Consider the following 23,326-nt stretch of genomic DNA (forward strand, 5'->3'; position numbering starts at 1 on the left):
GAAGCAATGGTCTCTCTTGAGGTGCCTGGACTAAGGTTTGTCTCCACGTAAAGGCACCAATTTGGTTAGGTCCTAGTGGAACGATCAAGGCTGCATTCCCAGTGGAGCCACCATCATGATGCCTGGCTATCCATGTACCCTCTCTTGGGTCGTGACTGATGTGGAAACTTCCCTGGCACATTTATCAATGGGAGGCCATTCCTCTGTTGACAGGCTATTGACAGGCACAGTCCCAAGTGCAGAAGCTCCTAGTAAAACTGGAAAGAGCAAAGATTATCCTCCTTGACTTCTGTTCTAAGATATAATACAAATTTCCTGGACTATCAACCTAAGCTGGGTCAGGTAATAAGCATATTGGTTAAGAATCTGGACTTCAGAGACAGACTTCCTGGGTTTGACACCCAGCTCTGACAACACCTAGCTCTGAAACCTTGGGTATGTTTGAACAATGTCTCTGTGCCTCAGTTTCCCCATCTGTAACATGAGATGACAGTAAGTGTTGATATGAAGGTTAAGTGAGTTATGTGTGTAAACTGCTTAGTATAGTGCCTGGAACAGAGTAAATGTTCAGTAAATATTAGCAATTATTATTCAGGCCACCCTCCAGAAGTACACCCTATTCTCAACTCATCATGTCTGCCAAGATCTCCTTCAGTCTGCACCCTCAGTCTCCAGTTGTGTTAGATGGGCATCCTCCTCATGGAAGGACTCTCAGGGACTGTCTCCCTCCCAGGTTGCTCTTGGAGCTTCACATACAAAGACTAAGAGAGACAGACCTTATTTCCTTTGCATTATTGTTTGGAAAAGATTGATGCACATTGGTGAATTCCAGCTCTCGTGATGTGCCCAGGGGATAAAGATGCAGTTTTCTTGTATCTTTCAATATATATTCTATACATACGTACACACATGGCAGAATAGGTAAGAGATAATACAACTGAATGAGAACTAATTGTAACAGAGACTTAGGATGAGAGAATTTCTTCAAGTGGGTGCTAGATGTAGTTCTCATCTTTTTTCCAGTCATTGCCGAAAGGGCAACTAGAGGATTATAGAGTTTTCAGTGTGTAACTGAAAGACTGATGAGATCAAAAATTCACTCTGAATGGAAAGCAGAACATGGTTGGGAAAGGAGAATTGCCTCTGGACCATAAGCTCAGCAAGATCCAGACTTCTCATAGAGCTCCAGAAAGCAAGGATTAAGAGTATTGGTGCCTTCCTGAGGCCTTCAGGGACAGCAGCAGGGCAAGACTGTGCAAAGTATAGGCTCACCCACCCCTCTGCCCAGCATCTCACCCAGACGTGCTAGGTCTAGGGCCCCTTGGTCAAATGGATTAAAGTCATAAATAAGTCTTAAATCTTATTTGGAATAGAGAGGGCATTTTATGACATAAATCATTCTCATGGTAGAAAGAAAAGTTTCAAACTGGAAGCTTTGAGATTATTCTAAAGTCTCAGCAAAAAAATCAAAGAAAAGCATCTTTTTCTTTACCCAGATTCTTTGCCAGAGATGTTCTTAGTCCAAGTATCTGGAACTTCAAGAGGAACCTGAGAGAAGTTACACTTCATTCCCTGAGGTTCCAAATTGTCTGGGCAGGGTTTGTTTCAGTGGCTGAAGTTTCCAAGGTACCACACAAGGACTTAGTGGGGATCCTGTCATTATGTGATATTTGAGAAAAGATAATGAATGATGATAATAGACATTGGCTGGCTTATTTGACCACCATGTTTATTTGCAATATCTGTATCATTTGGGGTCTCAGAACAACTTCCAGAGACTTTCTCCTGGAGAAGTGATTTGTCATGCACTGTTTTCCCGTGCTTGCAGCATATCAGTCTCCTGTGGTCCAGTCATAAAAGGGCAGTTATCTGACTGCTGGCCCAGGGAGGTGTACAGCTTTTTTTCATCCTCTTTTGTAACTTGTGATGTTAAGTAGCAGATCCTTTTCCTGTTGGGCCACCTTCCATGAATGTCTTAATTAGGTGCCCCTATTCACCAAAAACAAGAATGTAGGGACAGGTGGACACCACAGAGCAGGGCCTCTGCCAACAAGGAAGAGCTAAGTTCTGGAATCACCTTAGATCAGGCCATCTGTTGAAAATTCCACCCTTTTCCTGTTGCCCAAGAAGAAGAAACTCTATTCTCATTTGATATGGCTGTTTATGCCTATCAGATCAAGCTCCAAGCTCAGATCTAGAACAACCCACTTTAAGTTATTCATTCCCAGAGCCAGGTGGGGCATGGTTGGGTCCATAAGCACAACAGACAGGGGTTTCACTGAGTCCAGAGGTCGGCTCAGAGTCTTGAGCAACGTGTCATTGTCAGGATGTCAGCTCAGGAAGGGCTGAAATCACCCTTCCTCAAATGCCCATGAAAAGGTGGGATAAACAATGTGAACTTCATTCTCCTGGTTTTTATTTAGTTTCTCAGGCTGTTGAGATGGTTCAGCAGCTTGGACTGTTGGAGTCTCAAGGAAAGTCCCTCCATTTTTTTAAATTATTTTTTTCCAGTTTTAAAAGTAACACATTGTATCAATAAAAATTTTTCTGAAGAGTACAGAAAAACTAAAGAAACAACAAAATCACCTAAATCTACCAATGTGATCACACACACACACACGCACCCCTATACATATGTATCATTGTAGGGCTTTTTCCATAAATTTTTTACAGAACTGGAATCAGACTGTATATATATATAATTTTGGATCCAGCTTTGTTTTTCACTTAGCATTATATTCACAAACATTATTCATGTCATTCAAAACTTTTGGTAAACATCAATTTTAATGCAAGTCTGTCTTTTAACAGATGAAAAAACTGAGGTTGGGTATGGGGAATAAGCCTTCATGTGCAAGATCACCCACCATTTAGCACAAACCCAGTTTTCTGCCTCTAGCTTGGCGCTCTTTCCACACAGCCCAACTGAAAGGTAGGAAGTAATGCAGAGACTAAGAGAGAAGGTGGAACAAGTCAGCTCTGCCCAAGAACCCTCATTTAGAAGGGTATGTGATGTGGTACCTGGGCAAAACCTCTGTGCTCTGGAAGAGGGTAGTCCCTGAGGGATGTGCTCGGATGGGTGTGGGTTAGGGGTATTTCATGTAAGGCAGCATGAGCAGGTAGGACACCAGTGGGACTGTGTGTCACTCAGTCCCTCTGGGCCCCAGCATTTCCACTGCTGGACTGAACAGTAGACCTCAATGAGGACTAGAACAGTGGCTCAAGATCCAGTCAAAGCTCTGGTAACCAAAGGATCTTTGGAAAAGGCTGTAATAATTTTTTTTTATTGAAGTATAGTGGATTTAAAATATTGTGTTAGGGACTTCCCTGGTGGTGCAGTGGTTAAGACTCCACGCTCCCAATTCAGGGGGCCCAGGTTCGATCCCTGGTCAGGGATTTAGATCCCATATGCATGCCACCACTAAGAGTTCGCATGCCACAACTAAGACCCGCGCAACCAAATAAATAAATAAATAAATATTAAATATATATATATATATATATATATAATATTGTGTCAGTTTCAGGTGTACAGCAAAGTGATCCAGGTATATATTTTTTCAGATTATTTTCCATTAGAGGTTATTACAAGATACTGGATATAGTTTCCTGTGCTATACAGTAAATCTTTGTTTATCTATTTTATATATGGTAGTATGTATGTGTTAATCCCATACTCCTAATTTACTCCTTCCCCCACTCCCTTTCCCCTTTGGTAACCATCAGTTTGTTTTCTATGTCTGTGAGTCTGTTTCTGTTTTATAAATAAATTCATTTGTATTATTTTTTAGATTCCACAAATGAGTGATATCATGTAATATTTGTCTTTCTCTGTTGACTTACTTCACTTAGTATGATACTCTCTAGGTCCACCCACGTTGCTGCAAATAGTATTATTTCATTCTTTGTAATGGCTGAATAATAGTCCCTTGTGTATATATATATATATATATATATATATATATATATATATATACACCACATCTCCTTTATCCATTCATCTGTCGGTGGACACATAGGTTGCTTCCATGTCTTGGCTATTGTAAATAGTGTTGCTATGAACATTGAGGTGCATGTATCTTTTCAAATTAGAGTTTTCTTCTCTGCCCAGAAGTGGGATTGCTGTATCATATGGTAGCTCTAGTTTTAGTTTTTTAGGGAACCTCCGTACTGTTTTCCATAGTGGCTGCACCAATTTACATTCCCACCAACAGTGTAGGAGGGTTTCCCTTTGGTGTTGGCCATATGCAATGTCCTATGGACCATTGTTTCATATCTTTTGTCCAGTTTTTTTAGTTGCATCAGTAGGAGGGTAAATCTGGTCCCTCTTATTCCAGTTTAGTCGGCATAGAAGTCATTCTAATAGTGTCTTAATGGATGAATAATTTGAGGATATAACATAACTTGGGGCATAATGGGCTACCCTATACAAAGAATTTTTCACCTTTGTCTTATACATTATCAAGTTAACGTTTTTCCATAACTTTTCCTCCAGTGATGATTTTAATACTTCTGTTGCATACGTAATTTCATGGCAGTTTTCCCCTACCTCACTATCCTTGTTATCTCATCCTATTGTGTTTTCATCTCAACTTGCTCACCCCTGAGGCGTTCTGCTCCTGTTTAATAGAGGTTACACCTTCTTGCAACCTACCAAGGGTCTTGTCCGGTAGGAAATTATTTCCAGAGATCTTGTCCTCTGAGACTTCATGATGAAGCTTCCTTTCCTTGTTTTGCAACTCTGTTTCATGGGTCCCATGTTGGTCTCTTCACAGGACCCTTTGTAACATACAGAGTATGTCAGTGGCCTTTGGTCTCACCCACTGTCCATCTGGGTGATGGCTAACTCCCTTCTCGAACCACAACCTAACCCTTAGGACCTGGTAGGCTTTCATCTAGCACAGCTCTGTTGGCCTGAGCTGAACTGTTTGCCACTGCTTGGGACCTTGGTTCTCTGAATAAAGAGTGTACTGGTGGCATTGCTTTCCCCAGCAGGCAGTACTATCAAGGCTCTCTCTCCCTCTGCCTGTGCCTTCAGCACTCTATTATTTGGTGGTACAACACTTGGGTTAGATTTTCCACTGCCAGTCTTCCTTTTACTGTTTCCTGGGTTTTCTCTGAGTTGCATCCTCTTATTTGATATTGAGATCATGGATATAAAGAGGCCGGGGAAAAAGAGATAGCCCTTAAAGTGCCTCAAAAGAGTATGATTCACACGTAAAATATCGGTGCCTGGTTTTCTGGTTAGTAATAACATCATATTTCTTCACCAGCGGACAAAGAGACAGTGTTCCTACCTATGAGAAGGAAAATTTCAGAGGGAAAACTCACTCTATTCCTGTGGTATGATAAGCCACTTTCTATACTTTCCTTATGCAACTGATCAGGCTTTCAGTAAGTCACAATTCTTCCTAGTTTCTGGAAATCAGTTGTCAATCCCAGTTTTCTCTTTCGAACTTTCATCTTTTTATTTATCTTTAAATGCATTTGAGACGAAAATTGTAAAATAGTATGTTGGTAAATAACCAATAGTCTGGATTTTTGGAATCCCAGACAAAATTACCTCTACAAATTGGGTGTGTTCCCCCCAAAATTAGGCTAAATGACATTTACCTGTTGGCTATTGATATTACTAAAAATCACTATCATCTTTTCTTATAATTCACAGAGCATAGGTGAATTTCTTATAAGGCTATAGACTCTTAAAAGGGTCAGTATGGGGTTCATTCAGAAAGTATGAACTCTACAATCTGGATTTCTAGGGCCACTGATTTGATCATATCTATGTAATCCACGCTTTTGAAGACACTCATAAAATTCTTGTCTCTACCATGAAAAGAATGGGGCAACAAAGGGTTTCATGTTTACTAAACATTGTGTCCTTGGATGCTTTCCTCTTGCCTGTCACAGAATCAAAGATCACTGAGAAGCAAGTGCCAACTGAAGACCAAGTGTCTGCGACCCCCGTGGGAAACCATGATGCTCAGTTTTCAGGCTCAGAATCCCCCATAGTGTACCTGAAGGATGTCATGTGTTACCTGTCCTTGCTGGAAACGGGGAGACCTCAGGATAAGCTAGAGTGTAAGTATGTACCCTGCCAAGGGGCTTCGACTTTTTCCTAGATGAAGAGCTAGTGTCCTGTCTATTGTTCTAAACAGGCTGGAGGTTGATCTGGGATCCTGGGGATGGGTCCTGCCTCCTTGGGGGAGCTTTTCTGCCCTGTCACCAGCAGTGACATGAATATTTCCTAGAATCTCCCCTGGAACACAGTACCAGTCGTATAGGGTGGAAGGTGCATTTGAGACCTTGGTATTGAGAACCAAGATCTGGAAAGGTAAGGGGTCTCTGCAAAGGGTGAAGACTCCCTTCCTTTGCTGGCAGGATTTCCTGAAAGCCTCCAATCAGAAAGCTGCTGCCTCCTCTTAGAAGATTTTTCAAGGGAAGATTTTCAACATCTGTCTTCCTTCCCCTATTCCATGCCCAAGCAACTCTTTAACTATGAAGAACTCTTTTTTTTCTTGAGATCTAATCAACCTCTATCTTGTTAAAGCTTATTTCCATGTCTTCACCCACCCCCACCCCAAGTGTTTTGGCCTCTTGAGAAAGAGGGCTAGTTAATTAAGGGAGTTGAGCTTGGTTTCAAAAACATGTCTTCAGAGGGAGAATAATAGCTGGGGGCAGAAAGGAAAGCCCACAGTGGCTGAAGCAGCCTGCAGTCTCGCAGATGATTCACTCTGAGGATGGTCTCGCTGACCTTTGCGAGCCTACAGGCAAACTTTGAAACAGATGACAGGTAGGACCTTGTTAAAAATATATATTGTTTTGGCATCTCTTGGGATCTTAGTAGACACTGAGGGAAAAGCATACACATTATAGCAAAAGTCAAAATTCCAGCTAATAATCGGACTAGTCAGTGAAACTTAAGCATTAGGAAAAGTCTGGCAAAGGTTAACCCTTGCCCCAAACAAAATGAAACAGTTTGCTCTCTTAGCGAGCTTAAAACCTCCCCCATAGGTTTGAAGTGTTAACAATTACAAGTCTTAAATGCTAATTTGGAAGCAAATGTACCAGATTTCTTCTGACTAATGTTAAAAGGGAAATGTCAAATTATTTCCCACATTCAGTTGGATTTTGAGTTTCAGGCATTATATTTGTTCATAACTACCAGAGAGGAGCAAATGTGGCAGATTCCTCCTATTAGTGCCTCTCAGACTGAGTCCTGTAATGATAATGAAAAGAAACTGTATTTCTAAAAGCTTTTTATTACAGAAAATTTCAAACACAGATAAAAGTAGAGAATACAAAGAACTTCCGTGTGCCCATCAACCACCTTCAACAATTACCAGCTTGTGGTCAATCGTGTTTTATTTATACCTCCCACTCATTTCTTCTGCCCCAGATTATTTTGAAGTGAATTCCAGACATCATATAATTTCATCTGTAAATATCTCAGTATGTACCTCTAAAATAATATAACTTTTTCTTAAATATAACCACAACACCATAATCACATCTAAAGAAAACGATTCCTTACTATTATCAAATATTCAGTCAGTATTCATTATTTTCCCTTACTTGGGGAACAGTTCAAGCTCTGTTTGTTTGAATTGAGATCCAAGTAAGGTCCATACATTGCCATTTGTTACTACGTCTCTTTAGTCTCTCTTAATCTTTTGCTTATTTTTTTCCCTACAGTTTTTTGTTGCTGAAACTTGGTCATGTGTCCTATAAAGTTTTCTTTTTTTTTTAATTAAATTAATTCAAATCATCTCTGATTTTAGTGATTGAAACCAAGTTACGTTTTTTTTCTAGATAACCAAGCATATATTTTTTTTTTTGGAAATGATAGCCTGAAATCCCACCCATCATCAATGTAATAACAATAATAACTCATCACTGAACACCTTATTTTTGCTAAGCACTTTAAATGCATTTTCTCATTTTAACATCACAGTAACCCTAGACAGTTGACATGATTGTTCTCATTTTACATGTAAGAAAGGATGGAAAAGTTAAATGACTTGCCCAAGGCCATGCTGCTAAAAAGTAGGATACTTGCTCACACTTTCTCATTCTACTCCTCATGTACAGTGGGACCAAAGAGGGCTCCATGTTAGAGCCACCTGGGCCCAGAGTGTCTCTGACCAGGACATTTGGAGGAGTCACAAAGAATCGGAAGCCCATGACTTTTAAATAACTTAAAGTCCAACCAGAGACACCACTGAATAAACACAAGGTCCAGAGACATAAAACATGTAGAAGGAAGTGACACCACAAGGGCAAATTAACAGGAGTGCTGTGACCCTGTGGGTACATCCCAAGAGGTCCAGAGCAGTTACACAAGGGAAGGGTCAGCCACAGAGAACACAGGCATGATGAAGGGTTTTAAAGGACGGGAGGGAAATGAAGATGTATTCAGCTCTGCTCTCCACCCTGCTTACTTCTGAGACCACAGACAGGATCTCTACCTTTTAGATGAATGAAATGGCAAGTTTCCAAATCCCATAAATGAACATTTAGTCCTTTGCCCAAAATTCACTCCCAAATCTTGCTTATCTTCCATCACCTCTCTACAGCTAGAACATGGTAGAGGATGTTTCTGAATTGCATGTAGACATTTTAGAAAAAGAAATATAATAGCTTCTATAATAATAACTACTTCATAGCATTATTGAGGATTAAATAAGTAATAATGATAAGGTGCATAGGATGGTACGTTGTACATATTAAGTGCCATATATAAATATTCATTAATGAAAGAAAATAAAAATAAATAACATCTGTCGAGTGCTCTCTACAATCCAAGTGCTATAGATTTAGCATATCACTGACATATTAATCTTCATTTGAAAAAAACTTAGGATAAAGAAACTATTATAATCTCCATTTTACAGATGAAGAAATTGAGCTTAAGGAAGATAAATGACTTATGTGATGCCCTAGAGGTGGTAGGACAGGGTCAAGATCTGAACCTGCCTAACTCCACACCCTTTCTGTGTGCAGTAGAAGCAGTGTCCCGTCTATAACTGTGGTGCCTCTGCCCCACCACCAGCGGGGCACCTGCTTTGAGTTGTGTTCCCGTGATGCTGAGAGGTGTGAATGCTCTACAGGGAATCACGCTTGTGACCCAGATCTCATCAGCTGCAGAGTTATTGCTTAGACGGTTCTCCTCCCTCTTCCCACTGTAAGGAAGGTCAGACTCTGTGCCTTGGAGGGTGGGTGAACTGGCTGCAACGGACTTCACTCCAGTGATTGTCAGAATGGATCTAAAAACTGGCAGCAGCAAAGTCTCAACCCATCCCTGGTACCCGGAGGACAACTCAAGCCTCACCTCTGTGTTTCTTGCAGTCATGTTTCGTCTCTATGATTCGGATGAGAATGGTCTCCTGGACCAAGAGGTAAGCTCTCCAAATATCCCTCCAAGATCCAAGAAAGGCTGGCGGAGAGGGGAACAGGTGAAGGGAGAGTCCAAACACTCTCAGCTCCATCTTCATAGGAATAGCAGTGTCTCAATATGAGCTGCAGAGATGACTAGAACCTCCCGCCTTCTACTTCCAAAGAGCCCGCCCAGAGGAGAGTGAACTCCAACTTGCTTTTTCATTCCAGAAGCTCAAATCGCAAAATCTCAGGTTGGGGAGATGGTTTAGTATCTCATCTAGTTTAACTTCCCAGCTGGTTCAGAAATTCTCCCTGTAATTTCCTGCTGAAGCCCAGGGGTGGAGGAGAGGAGGTGGGGAGAGGCAGAGAGACCAGGGCAAGAAGACAGGAGGAAGGCAGGTAACTGCCGGCGTGCTTTGCCGTTACCCTTGCCTTCCTCTCATACCCCAGGGCACTAGCTCTAGGAGTCTGGCTCTGTCTGCTCTGAGCGCATGATCCCATCCCACCACGCCTGGGAAAGCCTGAGTCTCATCCCCACCTCCCCTCAGGAAGAGGCAGGGACAGGTCAGGGGTCATAGAATGAGAAGAAGGATGGAAAAGGAAGAAGGTAGAGAGGAGAAAAGGCAAAGAGAATCAGACAGGCCCTGTCCTCATGACCGGCAGTGTCAGAGATGGGACTCATTAACAGAAAGACTCTGAGGTTGAAGTGCACGGGGCTGAGTCAGACCAAAGGGAGGAAGAAAGGGAACCAGTCCACTAGACCAACTGCATCGTCCCGGTTCCCACTCAACCCCAGAGTGTCTTTATGGGATCCCTGCAGCCACATTGCAGTTCCGTGAGCTGGGTCATGCGAGGGAACCACGAAGAGAATCAGACTCTCAAGCATTTGATCAACACATATTGATTGAGTATCACATATATGTCGGCTACTGTTCTAAGCACTGGGGGGCGTGTATCAGTGAGCCAACAGACAAAGATCCAGACCCTCATGATGCTTTCATTCTAGTGCAAACACACACACTGCAAAGCATAGTCAAGTATGTGTTAGATCTGTGTGCTAGAGGGAAAATAAAGGAGGGAAAGGAAGTATTGGAGGGAGCTGCAGTTTTAGCTGGAGGAGCCAAGGAAGGTCTCCCTGAGGAGGGGACATCTGAACAGACACTTGAAGGAGGTGAAGGGAGTGAGTCATGGGGAAGCACCTTCCAGGCAGAGGGAACAGCAAGTGCAAAGGCCCTGAGGGATACCCGGAATGTTAGCAGATTAACTAGGAGGCCAGAGTGAGTGGAACAGGATGACTGAACAGATGAGGTTGGAGTGAGTAATAAGAGATGAGATCAGAGAAGTAATGAGAAGGGACGGGGCGTTTGCAAAGCATAATCAAGCCTTACAGGTGATTGAAAGGGTTTTCTCTCTTTTACTCTGGAGAAGTAGAGAACCATTGGAGATTCTGAGCAGAGGAGTGACATGATTGACTTAGGTCCTCACAGGATCACTCTAGCTGCTGCGTTGAGTCTAGACTGTACGGATGCAAGCAGGAATACCAGTTAGGAGGCTATTAAAATAAGCAAGACAAGAAATGATGGTAACTTGCACCAGGGTAGCAGCATTGCAGGTGGTAAGAAGTGGTTAAAGTCTGGATCTATTTGGAAGGTAACACTGGTGGACTGAAGTGAGTCTCAAAATAGTTCTCTCTCTTTCAGCTTCCCACCAAGACCCCCTGGCAGTTGGATGCCCAGCCTCTTTATGGGCACTCCCAGTAATGGAGAGTTCACCCAGTACCTTAAAACAGCCGCTGCACCACTGGGGATGACTGTTAGGGAAGGCATCCCTCCTGCACGCAGGGCATCTCTCGTCTGCCAGGGAAATTTTCAATACAAAACCTGATTCTGCTCTTCTCTCCCCTCCCCCAACCCAGTGGTGAGGTCAAAATAGGCCAGCCCTCAACTCTTCCCTCCTTTCATCCCTCAGCTTACTTCTGCCCTCTATAGCTGACCAGGGCAGCTGACCAGTGGAGGACCAGTTGTACACAATAGGCCTTCAGGTATTTGAAGGTACTATCACGTCTTCCCAAAAATCTTCCCCAAGCTCACATTTCCTAATTTCTACACTGTTTCTCATAAGGAAGTTTTAAATCTCCATTCTGGTCAAGCTCTAGTTTGTCAATGCCATTCTTAAAATATGGCATAGAACTGAACCCACCCCTCCAGGACTCTTTAAGTATCCGCATCAGGGAACTAGTTCTTCCTGAAATCTTCCCACTCTGCTTCCTGAAAATGCCCACCTAGTTACACACCCCAAGATTGAGTCTAATTCTCCATTCCTGAATCAGGTCGTTTGCTCACATTGAATCTTGGACCCAACTAGTTTCACGAGCTCTTTTCCGCTGGAACTTCTGCTGAGCCCTGTTCCCACCATTCTGCCCACTTCCTTACCCCCATCTACCACTTCATCTGCAGTTTTGCAATGGGTTATGTTCTACTTTAAATGAAATACAATTTTAAAAATCCCTGTTGGGTTTTAGCTTGCTTATTTTGACCCAGCATTCTACCTGGTGAAAGTAACACCTTTAAACCTTGCTTCAGTTCTCCAACCTGTGTCCCCAAATCAACCTTACTATGAACATCTTAGATGGTGCCCAAGACATGCAAATGCTTTCTCAGTCCAGTGTGTTTCAATGGGACTCTCAGTGCACTGATTCATTAGCATCCAACAATTCTGTGAGGTTTTAGATGGAGCCTGGCCTTGGTACCAAACAAAAGGCTCACTCATTAGGCAAACATACCCTTCATGAATTTCCTGTTCCAAGAGTCCTGGACCCAGGACTTGATACAAAGGAAACAAAGGAGATGCCAAAAGGAATCTGAATCATAGTGCCTGAGAAGGGACCAACACAGTGGCTCTACATCCAACTGAAACTGACCCCCAAGGGGTATAGATGAATCTCAAGTCGCTAAAGCTGTGGGAATGAGATGTGGGAAAAGAGGGAAGAAGTAAGTGCCTTGGTTTGTAAGTATTTGTAGGATCACAAGGAGGAAACAGGAGTGCTTTCTATGCTAAGTCAAAGCACAGAATAGGGGAAGGAAGGTGGGTCTAGGAGGAGGTCAGTGTTCAGTGAACTTTCTGCATACCTCTGGCTTATCCACGGTCTGTGTTTCTTGTGAGCTTTGTGGTCAAGGCAGAAATAAAGAGCAAAAACAAATAGTGAGTGCTTGATGAAATGCCAGTATATTGTACCAACTGCTTCTCACACTCTGCCCTGCCCATCTTCCCACGGGGTTTGATTTTGAGTCTTGCTCGTAAAAGCACATCTTCAGTTGGCTTCTCTCCTTGATATTTTCTAGGAGATGGATCGTATTGTCAACCAGATGCTACACATTGCCCAGTATCTCGAGTGGGATCCCACGGAGCTAAGGCCTGTGAGTTTCCAAAAGCAAGGGGTGACTTTCCAGTGAGCTTCCAAGATGAGAGTGGGACTTGGAAACACATGTTTACAGTGCAGGCTGTCCCAGATCATCTTCTTAGAGGTGACTTCTCTGGGTCCTACACCTTGATCTCCCACTTCCCTAATAGGAAAGATTAGAGGCAGCAGGGGAAAGTGCAGACTAATTCAAATAATAATACCTAATAATACCCCCTAACACTTTCACCAAAGCTGAATTTTTATAACAGGAGCTCAGAGATCAGAGAATTTAGAGCTAGAAAGACTTCTAAAGATTTTTCTCAATCATTAGATAATATTAATAATAATAATTACATTGGGTGCTCCTATGAGTCTGATATAATATTTAGCATTTTATATACATTTTCTCTAATCTTCACTACCATGCTGCAAACATAGCAATACTAGTTCCATTTTACAGATGAGCAGAGCAGAATCCAGAGAGTTGGGGTGGCTTGTCGAAGGCCACACAGGTCAGGGCAGAGCCAGGCCTGGACCCCTGTTCTCCTCACCCCCATTTGCTCCCTCAATGCTCTACTCACTCTGAATCAGAGGGGGAAGGGGTAAAACACAAGCCAGAAAACATAGAACAGAAGAGAAAGAAAAGGGCAGGGTGGGCGGGGCAGGGGTGGGGCAGAGAAGTCGAAGTTGAAAGTGGACAGTGGTTGCTCTATGGATTCCACAGATATTGAAGGAGATGTTACAAGGGATGGACTACGACCGGGATGGCTTTGTGTCACTCCAGGAGTGGGTCCACGGAGGGATGACCACTATCCCATTGCTGGTCCTCCTGGGCACGGACGACTCTGTAAGTTGCAAGCTTGAGGTCAAAGACCTCTCACCTTTCAGAAACATCAGGTTCCATGTGGAAGTTAATATCCTTGGCTTCTGCCCCAGACTTCCCAATGGACAGCCCGTATGCTCTAGGCCAGCCCAAAAGTCCTCTCTTTTTACCTATTAGTGCCTGAAATATTATTCATTCATTTGACAGACGTTTACTAAATTATTACTAAATAAAGATACTGTTCTAAGGGCTACAAGGGAACACATATACAATATTCACCCACCGGAAACTTATGCTCAACCAGGCAAAGGGCAAAAAATATTCAGGGAAGAATTCCATCTTTTTCACACATTAGGTTTAAAAAATGCTAAGAGAGTTGGGGAAGGAAGGAAGGAAAGGAAGAAAGAAAGGAAAAAATACTGATTTGGTGTGAGGCAGAGGGCGTTCAATAATAATATCTTTTTTTTTTTTTTTTTTTTTTTGTTTGCGGTACACTGGCCTCTCACTGTTGTGGCCTCTCCCGTTGTGGAGCACAGGCTTCGGATGTGCAGGCTCAGCGGCCATGGCTCACGGGCCCAGCCACTCCACGGCATGTGGGATCTTCCCGGACCGGGGCATGAACCCGCGTCCCCTGCATCGGCAGGCAGACTCGCAACCACTGCACCACCAGGGAAGCCCAATAATAATATCTTATTTAACAATCAGAACAACCAGATAAGGTAGATATTTTTTTGCCCATTTAAACAGATGGAAAACTGAGATTCTGAGTACGAAGAGGAAAAAGAATAGCCAGCATTTATGTGTACTTGACTCCAAAGAACCTGCACTTTCGAACATCTCACACTTAGGAGTGAGACCAGTGGAAGAAACTTTGAAGGGTGTTTGCCCTGGCTCTGAAGGATGTGTGGGATTTTGATATCCCATTCTTGAGATAAAGATAAAGACCTAGGATATTTGATCTGGCTCTCAAGGATGGGTATGATTTGTCTGGTAGAAGAGACAGTTTGCAGCTGGGAGAATAGCTTGATCCAAGACCCACATGAAAGAAAGTTCAGGGTGTTTTAGAGAAACCTCCCAGTTTTGTTCAGAGTAGGGAATACATGTAGAGGCTTAGTGTGAAATCACTGGCATCTGACCTGGTCTGCTTATTTACCATGAAAGTAGCTTCCATACATGAGGTAGGGAAGATTAGAACTAGAAGTACAAATGGTGACATTAGCGTTTACCAGTACAGTCACACGGGTTGTAAGACAATACCTCTTCAAGGTTACTGAAATGTCAAAGAGAGGGACAGAACAGGAGGTTCATTTGGGTTAGCCTCTAGCTGATGTTGTTGCCTGTGCTGTGTCCATCTGACAGTTCTGCAATTCAGGACTAAAGCTGAGCCCTCATCTCCAACACTCAAGGACTAAGAATCCTGCAGTTATCTCATAGCATGTCCAGCTCTTTCCAAGTGCTAAATAAAATCAATGAACCAGGATCTCCTTTTTCCTTATAACCCTAGAAGGTCAGAGCTGCAAGAGAACTTGGTGCTCCCTGGTCTGTCCCCTTCATTTTTCATACCAAGGACCAGAGAGGTAAAGGCACTTGCCCATGGGCACACACCTAGTTAGTACCAGAGGCCATCTTCCATAATCAGTAACAGCAGACTTCTCATGCAGTGATTTCTTACCAAGAACGTACTGTGTGCACGAACCCACAGGAGCTAGGACCTGGAGGTGCTCAGATAGGTTAGGTATACTTTCTGCTATTAAGGCTCAAGATTATAGCTGAATCAAAGTGGAAGTTGTGCTTGAGTGCTGTTCTAATGCACCTGTTTTTTCTCTGAAACATGGAAATAGAGATGGGACATTTTAATCACAAGGAACCAATTTCTAGTTCTGTTTCCTATTTTGGACTTGTTGAGTCCAAAGTGCCACCAACTCTTTGCTTGGAGGGGATCCACTGTTTTATGGCTGGAAGAGGGAGAGACATTATTTCTTCAGCATTCTCCCCAGTGTCTCCCCCTGCTGCTAAATCAGCCTTGTATTAAAACCATACTTTACCTCAGGAATAATGCAAACAAAAAACAAATGTGCATTTGGTTTTTATTAATTGAAATTTTATGCATTTATTTGAAAATAGGCACTAAATTGTATGTTTTCACATGAATAGTTGGGGTTCTAGGGAAAGCGTTCCTCGATGTCTTAAAAGCCACCTTGCTTTTTTGGCTTTTTTTTCAAAACCCACATGTGGCCACTGAAAAGTCTGGGGATCTCTGAATGGCATGTATGAGAAACAGTCTGTCTCCCAAGGGAACTGCAGCCTCAACACAAAACCTGGTGTGCATAAGGAACGTTACTCCTACACCCTGCAGCCGCCAACGTGCAGAAATAAAGGAGCCACATGATGGTGCTATAACCCAAGCAGAAATGTTACTTTATCCCAAGTCAGGGTCCCTTTGCTTCTTACCCTGTATCTATGAAAATAGCTGACTCTCCCTTTCTCAGATACTAATTGATTTTGCGGATAAAGGTATTTCAGGTCAAATGACTGTCCCTTGGGCTGGATGAAGAAGGAGCTGGGTCTGCTAAGAGTGCTGTAATTTCCCTTCTGTCCATGAAGGAAAACCCTGGTCTGTGGAGGTACAGGAGAGGCATGGAAGGAGCATGGGCTCCAAGGCCAGCAAGAGCCCCCAGTGTGACTATGGGCTCAGCTTGGTCACTTATTATTTGTGTGATCTTGGGCTATTTATATAACTTCTGTGAGTCTCTGCTTCTTCATTTCTAGAACAGGCCTAAATCTACCTCCTTACACATAGGAAAACACTCTTTACTTATTTTTGTGTCTCCTACTGCCTAGCACAGAGTAGGAACTTAATAAATGTTTTCATTTACAATGTGTCGGGCACTGGATTAGGAGCTTCACTGATAGTATTTCACTTAATTTTTACAAAAATCCCTTGAGGTCAATGTTTGTCAAAGGAATGAATGAATCGATATTTAAGTGGATCATTTAATCAGTTAGTGAACCCATTTACTAAAGTAGAAGCCATTAGATAAAAAGGCTTTAATTCTGTAAGACTCAGGTTTTGGAAGAAGCAGGGTTTTGAGGTGGTAAGAAGAAAAGAACTTATCCTGGCCCCAGGAGGAGACCAGCATTTGAAAAAGCATGTGGGCTCCTCTAGAGACCGTTAGGAGAAGAGTTGAGCACAGGAATGGGTCCAGCCACCATGACCAACCCAAACCAGAGGGACGCAGAAGTAAGAAGTGGGTTTCAATCCAGCACGTTGGACTCCATGTACCTGACTCTCAATCCTTACCACCTTACAGTACTTTTTACTACCCTTAACAACAGCCCAAGAGTGTTACTCTTTTGATGGAGCCTATGACAAAAGGTCAAGGACACCATACCTGGAGGGATGCTCCTGAAGCCACAGTCTCCAGCAAGCCTATGCTCCCAGGGGCTAGAAGGTGGGAGCTTTGGTGTCCAGGGAAGGTGTGTGATTACGTGAGGCTTGGCTTATCTGGTAGATAGAATGAATTTGCTTCCAAGCCAAGTCAGGGGGAAATGGCTTAACCCTCTTTCTGTCTCTGTCTCTTTGCTGTTTTATCTGTGCACAGAAAGGTGATGAGAGGAGTACATTGTTTTTACTAAGCTAATTTTTTCCTGATTATAAAACTAGTACCTCCTCACTGTAGAAAATTTGGAAAATACAGAAGAAAGTAGAAATTAGAGAATAAAATAAATCCGTAGTGCTGCTAGCTATAGTTAACCTCTGTTAACAGTTTGGTGACTTTTTTTTCCTATACAACATATCATTGTATAAAACCAAGATCATAATATATCATCAAATTTGCATTCTGTTTTTTTCCCTTAGAACTTAGTATCATGAGCACATTCCCAAACCATTCAATGTTCTTATAAATATCTTTTTGATGGCCACTTAACATTAAATCATACAGATGTACCACAAACCTTTTGGTCATTTTGAGGCCTTTAGGATATTTTCAGTTATTTTAAATAATGCTGGGTTAAACATCTGACAGAGCACAAAAATGCTCATCTATCTTTCAAAAATGATTTCTTTAGGATAGAATCCGAGAAAGGAAATTTATAAGTTGAAGGTTGTAAACATTTAAAGGATAGATAGATGGGTCATAGATAGATGATAGATCATTGATAGATAATAGATGATTGATAGGTAATAGATGATTAATAGATGACTGAGAAAAAGAAAGAAGAAAGATTGTTCTGATTTCCACTCCCCCTACCACATACTCCACTCACATGGCCCTAATTTTTAATATTTGCTTATTTTAGAAAATACACACACACGAAGAATTTTGTTTTGATTTGCATTTCTATTAAAATAATCTTTACAACAGTAAAATAAGTGAATAACAAAATAAATTTGTGAATAAGTGAATAACAAAATTAATTTGTTTTCCAAATATGAGAAGAGACTCTTTTTAGAAAGAGTGGGGCTGCCTGCATCTCATTCCCTTGCTGTCCCCACAGGGCTCCAAGGGGGACGGGAAGCACGCCTGGACCATGAAGCATTTCAAGAAACCAACCTACTGCAACTTCTGCCATGTCATGCTGATGGGCGTTCGGAAGCAAGGCCTGTGCTGCATTTGTGAGTAAACTTCCTTCAGACCCCTTTTCCCAGGAACTGTCTTGCTCTGTACATGTTTGAGCCATTCCCAGAAAAGTTTAGGCATCTCTGCTTCCTAGCTTGAGGGACTTGCCATATTATTCCAAGACCAGAAAATAAAGCAAAACTTCCATGCCCTATTTTTTGTTCTACCCAAGTCAAATGGACAAATATTATCCTATTGGAGTCTCGTCATAGGCCACTGACTGCCTAGAAAAAAAGTTATTAAAGGTTCAAATGTAATTAAAAAGCATCTCTTTTCATAGGCCCAGCCTCATTCCTAGTACGTTCTAGGCCTGTTGACACAGTAGTGAACAGTAACAACAGCAGTCATTTGTGGAATAGCTGTTCTGACCCGCACACGTGGTGCTTTATACAAATTATGTAATGCTGCAAAGAGAAAGCAATCTTCCTCCCATTTTGTAGAAAACCCTGAATTTCAGAGCAGTGAAGGAACTTACCCTAGATCGTGGCAGAGCCAGAGTTCAGGCCCAGGCCTGCCTGTCTCCAGAGTTAGAAAGACCCCGGCCTTGCTATCCACTCTCCAACATCCTGACATTCAGTACTGTGGCATTGGCATAGCCAGGATGACTCCTCACTCCCCTTAAGCGGAAAGCACCTTTCTGGGGATGTTTTCCTGCTGCATTCACCACCCGCAGTGGAAGGCAGTGTGGCAGGGGAGAGGGTGCAGGAGCATGCCTGGGAGATAGTCGTGGACTCTTCTCAGTGAACAACTGGAGACTTGAGTTGCCATTAGGCAAGGCCAGCTCCATATGTCCCCTGCCCCTGACTGGCCACGCAGAGGGAGGCACGGGCTTCAGCTGGGGTGGGGGGCAGGGGCATGGCTGACCTTCCCTACGTGGTCACTCACAGTCACTTTTCTTATTTTTATTTTCAGACTGTAAATACACTGTCCATGAACGCTGTGTATCCAAAAACATTCCTGGGTGTATCAAAATGAACTCAAAAACCAAAAGGGGCGGCGAGGTTGGTGATACCTATTGCCTTGTTCTCCTGCATGCTGTGTCCCAGGCAACATGTCCATCTCCACAGATTCCTGGGCAGGAAGGGGCTTTGGGAGCTTTATTACAGTCCCTTCTCTGCCTTGAGGACCACCCTTAAACCATCTTGTCCATCCATCAATCCATTTAGCATCTCCCTGGTGCCCACCATGTGCCAGATCCTGTGCCAGGGGGTATGCAGGTTAAAAGGTGGTCCTCAGCCTGGAGGACTGTGCAGTCTAGTGGGAGGAGACAGGCATGTAAGTAAAGCGCAAAGTAGCGAGCTGTACAGTAGCGATAGGGCTGTGTGGGACGTACAGTTGAGGCACCAAGGTTGGCGGACAGGGAAGCTTTCACCAAAAAGATGGCATTTGAGTTGTGTCTTGAACCCAAATCAGCAGGATCTCATAAGGAATCAAGGAGGACAAGGCACCCCAGGCTGGAGAAGCCTCAAGTGTGAAGGCATGGAGACGCGGCTTATTCTCGGATCTGTACTTGGTTCCATGTGACTGGGATAGAGGATGCTTAGAGGGAAGCGGCGGGAGATGTGCTGCAGAACTGGTGAGATCCAGGTCTTGTGAGGCCAGCTGAGGACTTGGGAAGGGGTTTCATGTGTAGCTAAGGGGCCGCTGAAGAGCTTTGAGTACATGAGGAGATGTTTGGTTTTGCGAATTAGGTTAATTGCTCTGACCATGGTGCCAGAGAGAGATCAGATCAGAGGGGATGAAAAAGACTTTTCCAACAGTTCAGGCAAGAGTTAATGCTGCCCTAGGGCCTGACTGGGGTGGGGTCTGCACTCACCCACTATGCTCTGCTATGTCTGCAGTAGTACAGTGATGGCTGTGTCTGTGCTGAGTGTACCCCAGCCATGCCGGTCGTTGAGTGTTTTGACTGTCCCACTGGCTAAGGTGGAAGACATAAAGGGAAAGTCCGAGAGATAATTTGGAAGGTCCTACCACCAGGACCTGGTGACAATCAGGTAGGGGATGAGAGAGGGAGAGAGGTTGGAAATGGCTACCAGGTTTCTAAGGTGGCCATTGGCTGGTACCATTCACTGAGTCTGGAAATAGACTCTTCTTCAAATTAGCAGGGGAAAGGCACTCTGAGTTCCTGCAGAGGGAAAACCCCATTGAGGAGTCTGAGTCAGGAGATGGTTAGCAGGTGGGAGTGGTATCCAGCCCTCCCCAGTAGGACTCCGAGAGAGAAGGGCACCTCCAGGGACATGCATGCATGCCTGTGAGACACCACATGGCCTCTTGTCTACTCCTTCCATACCACGCCCATACACACACCGTTCCATGTCCATGCCTTTCACCAGGACCTAAGGTGCACCTCCTGGGCTCAGGCCCTAAGCCTGCACTCCGGCCATTGCCACACTTGGAACAGAGGGAGACTTCTGAGGGACCAGCAGGGCACATTCACGACCTTCTGAGTCTCCAGGGGCAACCTAAGTCTTTAACCATCTCTTCTGATCCTGGAAGAGGATGGAGAAGGCAACGTGGTGTTGGGAGACTACTGTGGACTTGGAGTCAGGAGACCTGGCCATGAGTCCCTGCTTGGCCACTTACCAGCCTTGGAACCTAGGACCAGTTACTTAACCTCTCTGCAGCCTCATATTTTTTCTCTGTAAAATAAAAATAATAATAATCTCAGAACAAATTCATTGTGACCATGTAGATGACAAATTGATTAGCAAACTGAGTTCTTTATACCCTCAGGGGTGAATGGCAGAAGGAGAAACTACAAAGTAAATGTGACACATCTTCTAGAGCAACAGTTTTACCGAAAATCTTTTGGAAGGAGGACACAGTAACTTAATTGATAAGTAATTTAAAACTTTTACCTAATACAAACATGGATGGTATTTTGCAAATATTCCATGTGTTTTTAATATTGTGCTTGTAGTTGGCACTTCAGGCTATGTCCCCACGTTCCCCCAGAGTCCATATCCACCCCTTCCACTATTCGGGATACCCTGGTGAAAAAATTTTTGAGGAGTTCTATAGAATTCCAAGGGAACTTAACTGAGGGCTCAGACCCCCAGGATTTGGTGTCGTGGGTCGCTTTGCACTTATGGTCACACACGTACACACGCATTCCCACCTGCTTCCCAAGTTCCTGGGCTGCTTCAGGGGCATGTCCTGGCCAGGAGGCAGGTACAACCCACTCTCCAGGAAACAGATGTGAAAGCTGCTGGCTGATGACCCACACTAATCCCTTTGGGCTTTCTCTCTAACTTCCTTCCTGAGTGCTTCTCAACCTTGGCTGCATATGATAATCACTCAGGGTGCTTTAAAACATACTAATGATGGGTCTCATCCCCAGAGACTCTTAATTTATTTTGTCTGGAGTGAGGGCTGGGCATTAGGACTTCTAGATGCTGGCCAGGTGGTCCTGAGGGGCTGCTAAGGCTGAGAGGCACTGGCCCATAGAAGACAGAGGGGGAAGGGATTCCCCATCAGGGGCACCCCCCAAGGGCCAGGACTGTGCCAGGAAGGCCCTTCCAAAGGTGCTGTCTCATTGAATCCTCCCAGAAAACCCAGACGTGGGGCATTTTATGCCAATTTCTGTAGATGAAGGACCTGAGACTCAGGTCCAGGAACTGGCCAAAGGTCACCCCGCTGCAAAGTGGAAGATCAATGACTCCAACCAGTTTTGTCTGTAGCCCAAGCCCTCCTGCGTTTCCCTGCAGCCCGCTGCCTTCCAGAAAAGGGCACACACAAACACATCCTTTTGCAAAGAGTTCTGGTGACAGAGAGATGAACTGGAAGACCAGATGCTCAGACGCTTGACTGCCAGAGGGGGTGAACTGTTCAAAGAGCAGGCAAAGTGGCTTTCCATCTACCTCGATTAACATGATAGAGGTTAGGTAGGGAGTGACCACACTGGTGCAATTCAGCAAAGCAGCCCGGCATCCAGAAGTGCATCCACTAAACAGGAACCAACCCTCTCTGGCCTCCCCACTCCCTGCACTCCTCCCAGACCCTTCTCCTCAGGCCCAGGGCCCAGGGCCCTGGGATGTGGTTCTGCAGCCTTCCCTGGTATCCTTCGCTTCCCTCCTGCAGGTGATGCAGCACGCGTGGGTGGAAGGGAACTCCTCTGTCAAGTGTGACCGGTGCCACAAAAGTATCAAGTGCTACCAGAGTGTCACCGCGCGGCACTGCCTGTGGTGCCAGATGACGGTGGGTTGGCGCCCAGGGTAGCCCTGCTGCTTTTCAGTGTGGTTGTTTGCTCAAGCTGCAGCCAGGCAGCAGTGGACATCCTGCCAGAGGGCATGAGCAGAGCTACGTGGGTAAGGCTAGAGACGGAGCCTAGAGCCCCTGTTCAGTGCCCTAAGTCTAACTGCCTCCAGTAAATCACCAAGATGCCCAGAGAGAGGGTACCCCCCAGGGCTGCTTAAACAGAAGCTGACCAGTCTACTCTCTTTGTGGCCAGGCAGCTGTGAACAGCAGGCTGGACCATTAACTTCCTTCGCCTGGGTGTCGTCTAGGCCGGGCACACTGACAGAGTGGGAGAGGAATTAGATACTCAGTCACCTGCATCAGAGGAAGGCATACTCCTGACAGCAACCCCACTGCCTGGACAAGAGGCCTGTGCCCACTGCCATCATCCATGACAAGTGTCCACTTCCTCCTTGGACACCTGGAGCTGCCTGACCTGCCTTCCAAAGCAGACTCAGTGCCGTGTCTTGTCCCCTTGACTGGGTATCAGCCTCAGAAAGGACGTGTCAGACTGCAGAACTCTTAAAATGCAGAGGTCGAGTCATGGGGTTTACCTCCAGCCTCTCATGAGTTTGTTCAACAAGATCTCCTTCCTTCCAGTGTCTCAGAGCCTAGGGAGCAAATATCCCATGGGGGCTCTGGAATCCACATGGGGGTGCCATATGGACAGGCCACAGGCCTGCTCGGGACTGTTTTGCTCCAGCTGCCATGGGCAGCACTTGGTCTCCTTTCTCTGCCCACGGCAGACTTGGCACCCATAACCAAGCACACACACCCATACACACTACACACCACACACACACACACTCTCTCTCTCTCTCTGCTATACTGTGAAAGCCAGCAGTGCATCAGGATTTAGAGGAGCAC

At 44.3% G+C, this 23,326-nt stretch overlaps 1 protein-coding gene across 1 annotated transcript in view; it reads left to right on the forward strand.

Annotated features, from left to right (window-relative positions):
* Positions 1-23,326, forward strand: part of DGKG (diacylglycerol kinase gamma) — a gene marked incomplete at both ends in the record, with an annotated part of 149,732 nt that overhangs the window by 23,004 nt on the left and 103,402 nt on the right. The window contains 7 exon segments of the mRNA XM_079704505.1: positions 5,848-6,081; positions 9,349-9,398; positions 12,720-12,794; positions 13,503-13,625; positions 18,102-18,219; positions 19,136-19,224; positions 22,304-22,420. Of these exon segments, the coding sequence (XP_079560631.1) occupies positions 5,848-6,081; positions 9,349-9,398; positions 12,720-12,794; positions 13,503-13,625; positions 18,102-18,219; positions 19,136-19,224; positions 22,304-22,420 (806 nt within the window).

The sequence above is a fragment of the Hyperoodon ampullatus genome (assembly GCF_949752795.1).
Source record: "Hyperoodon ampullatus genome assembly, chromosome: 5".
Lineage (NCBI taxonomy): Eukaryota > Metazoa > Chordata > Mammalia > Artiodactyla > Ziphiidae > Hyperoodon > Hyperoodon ampullatus.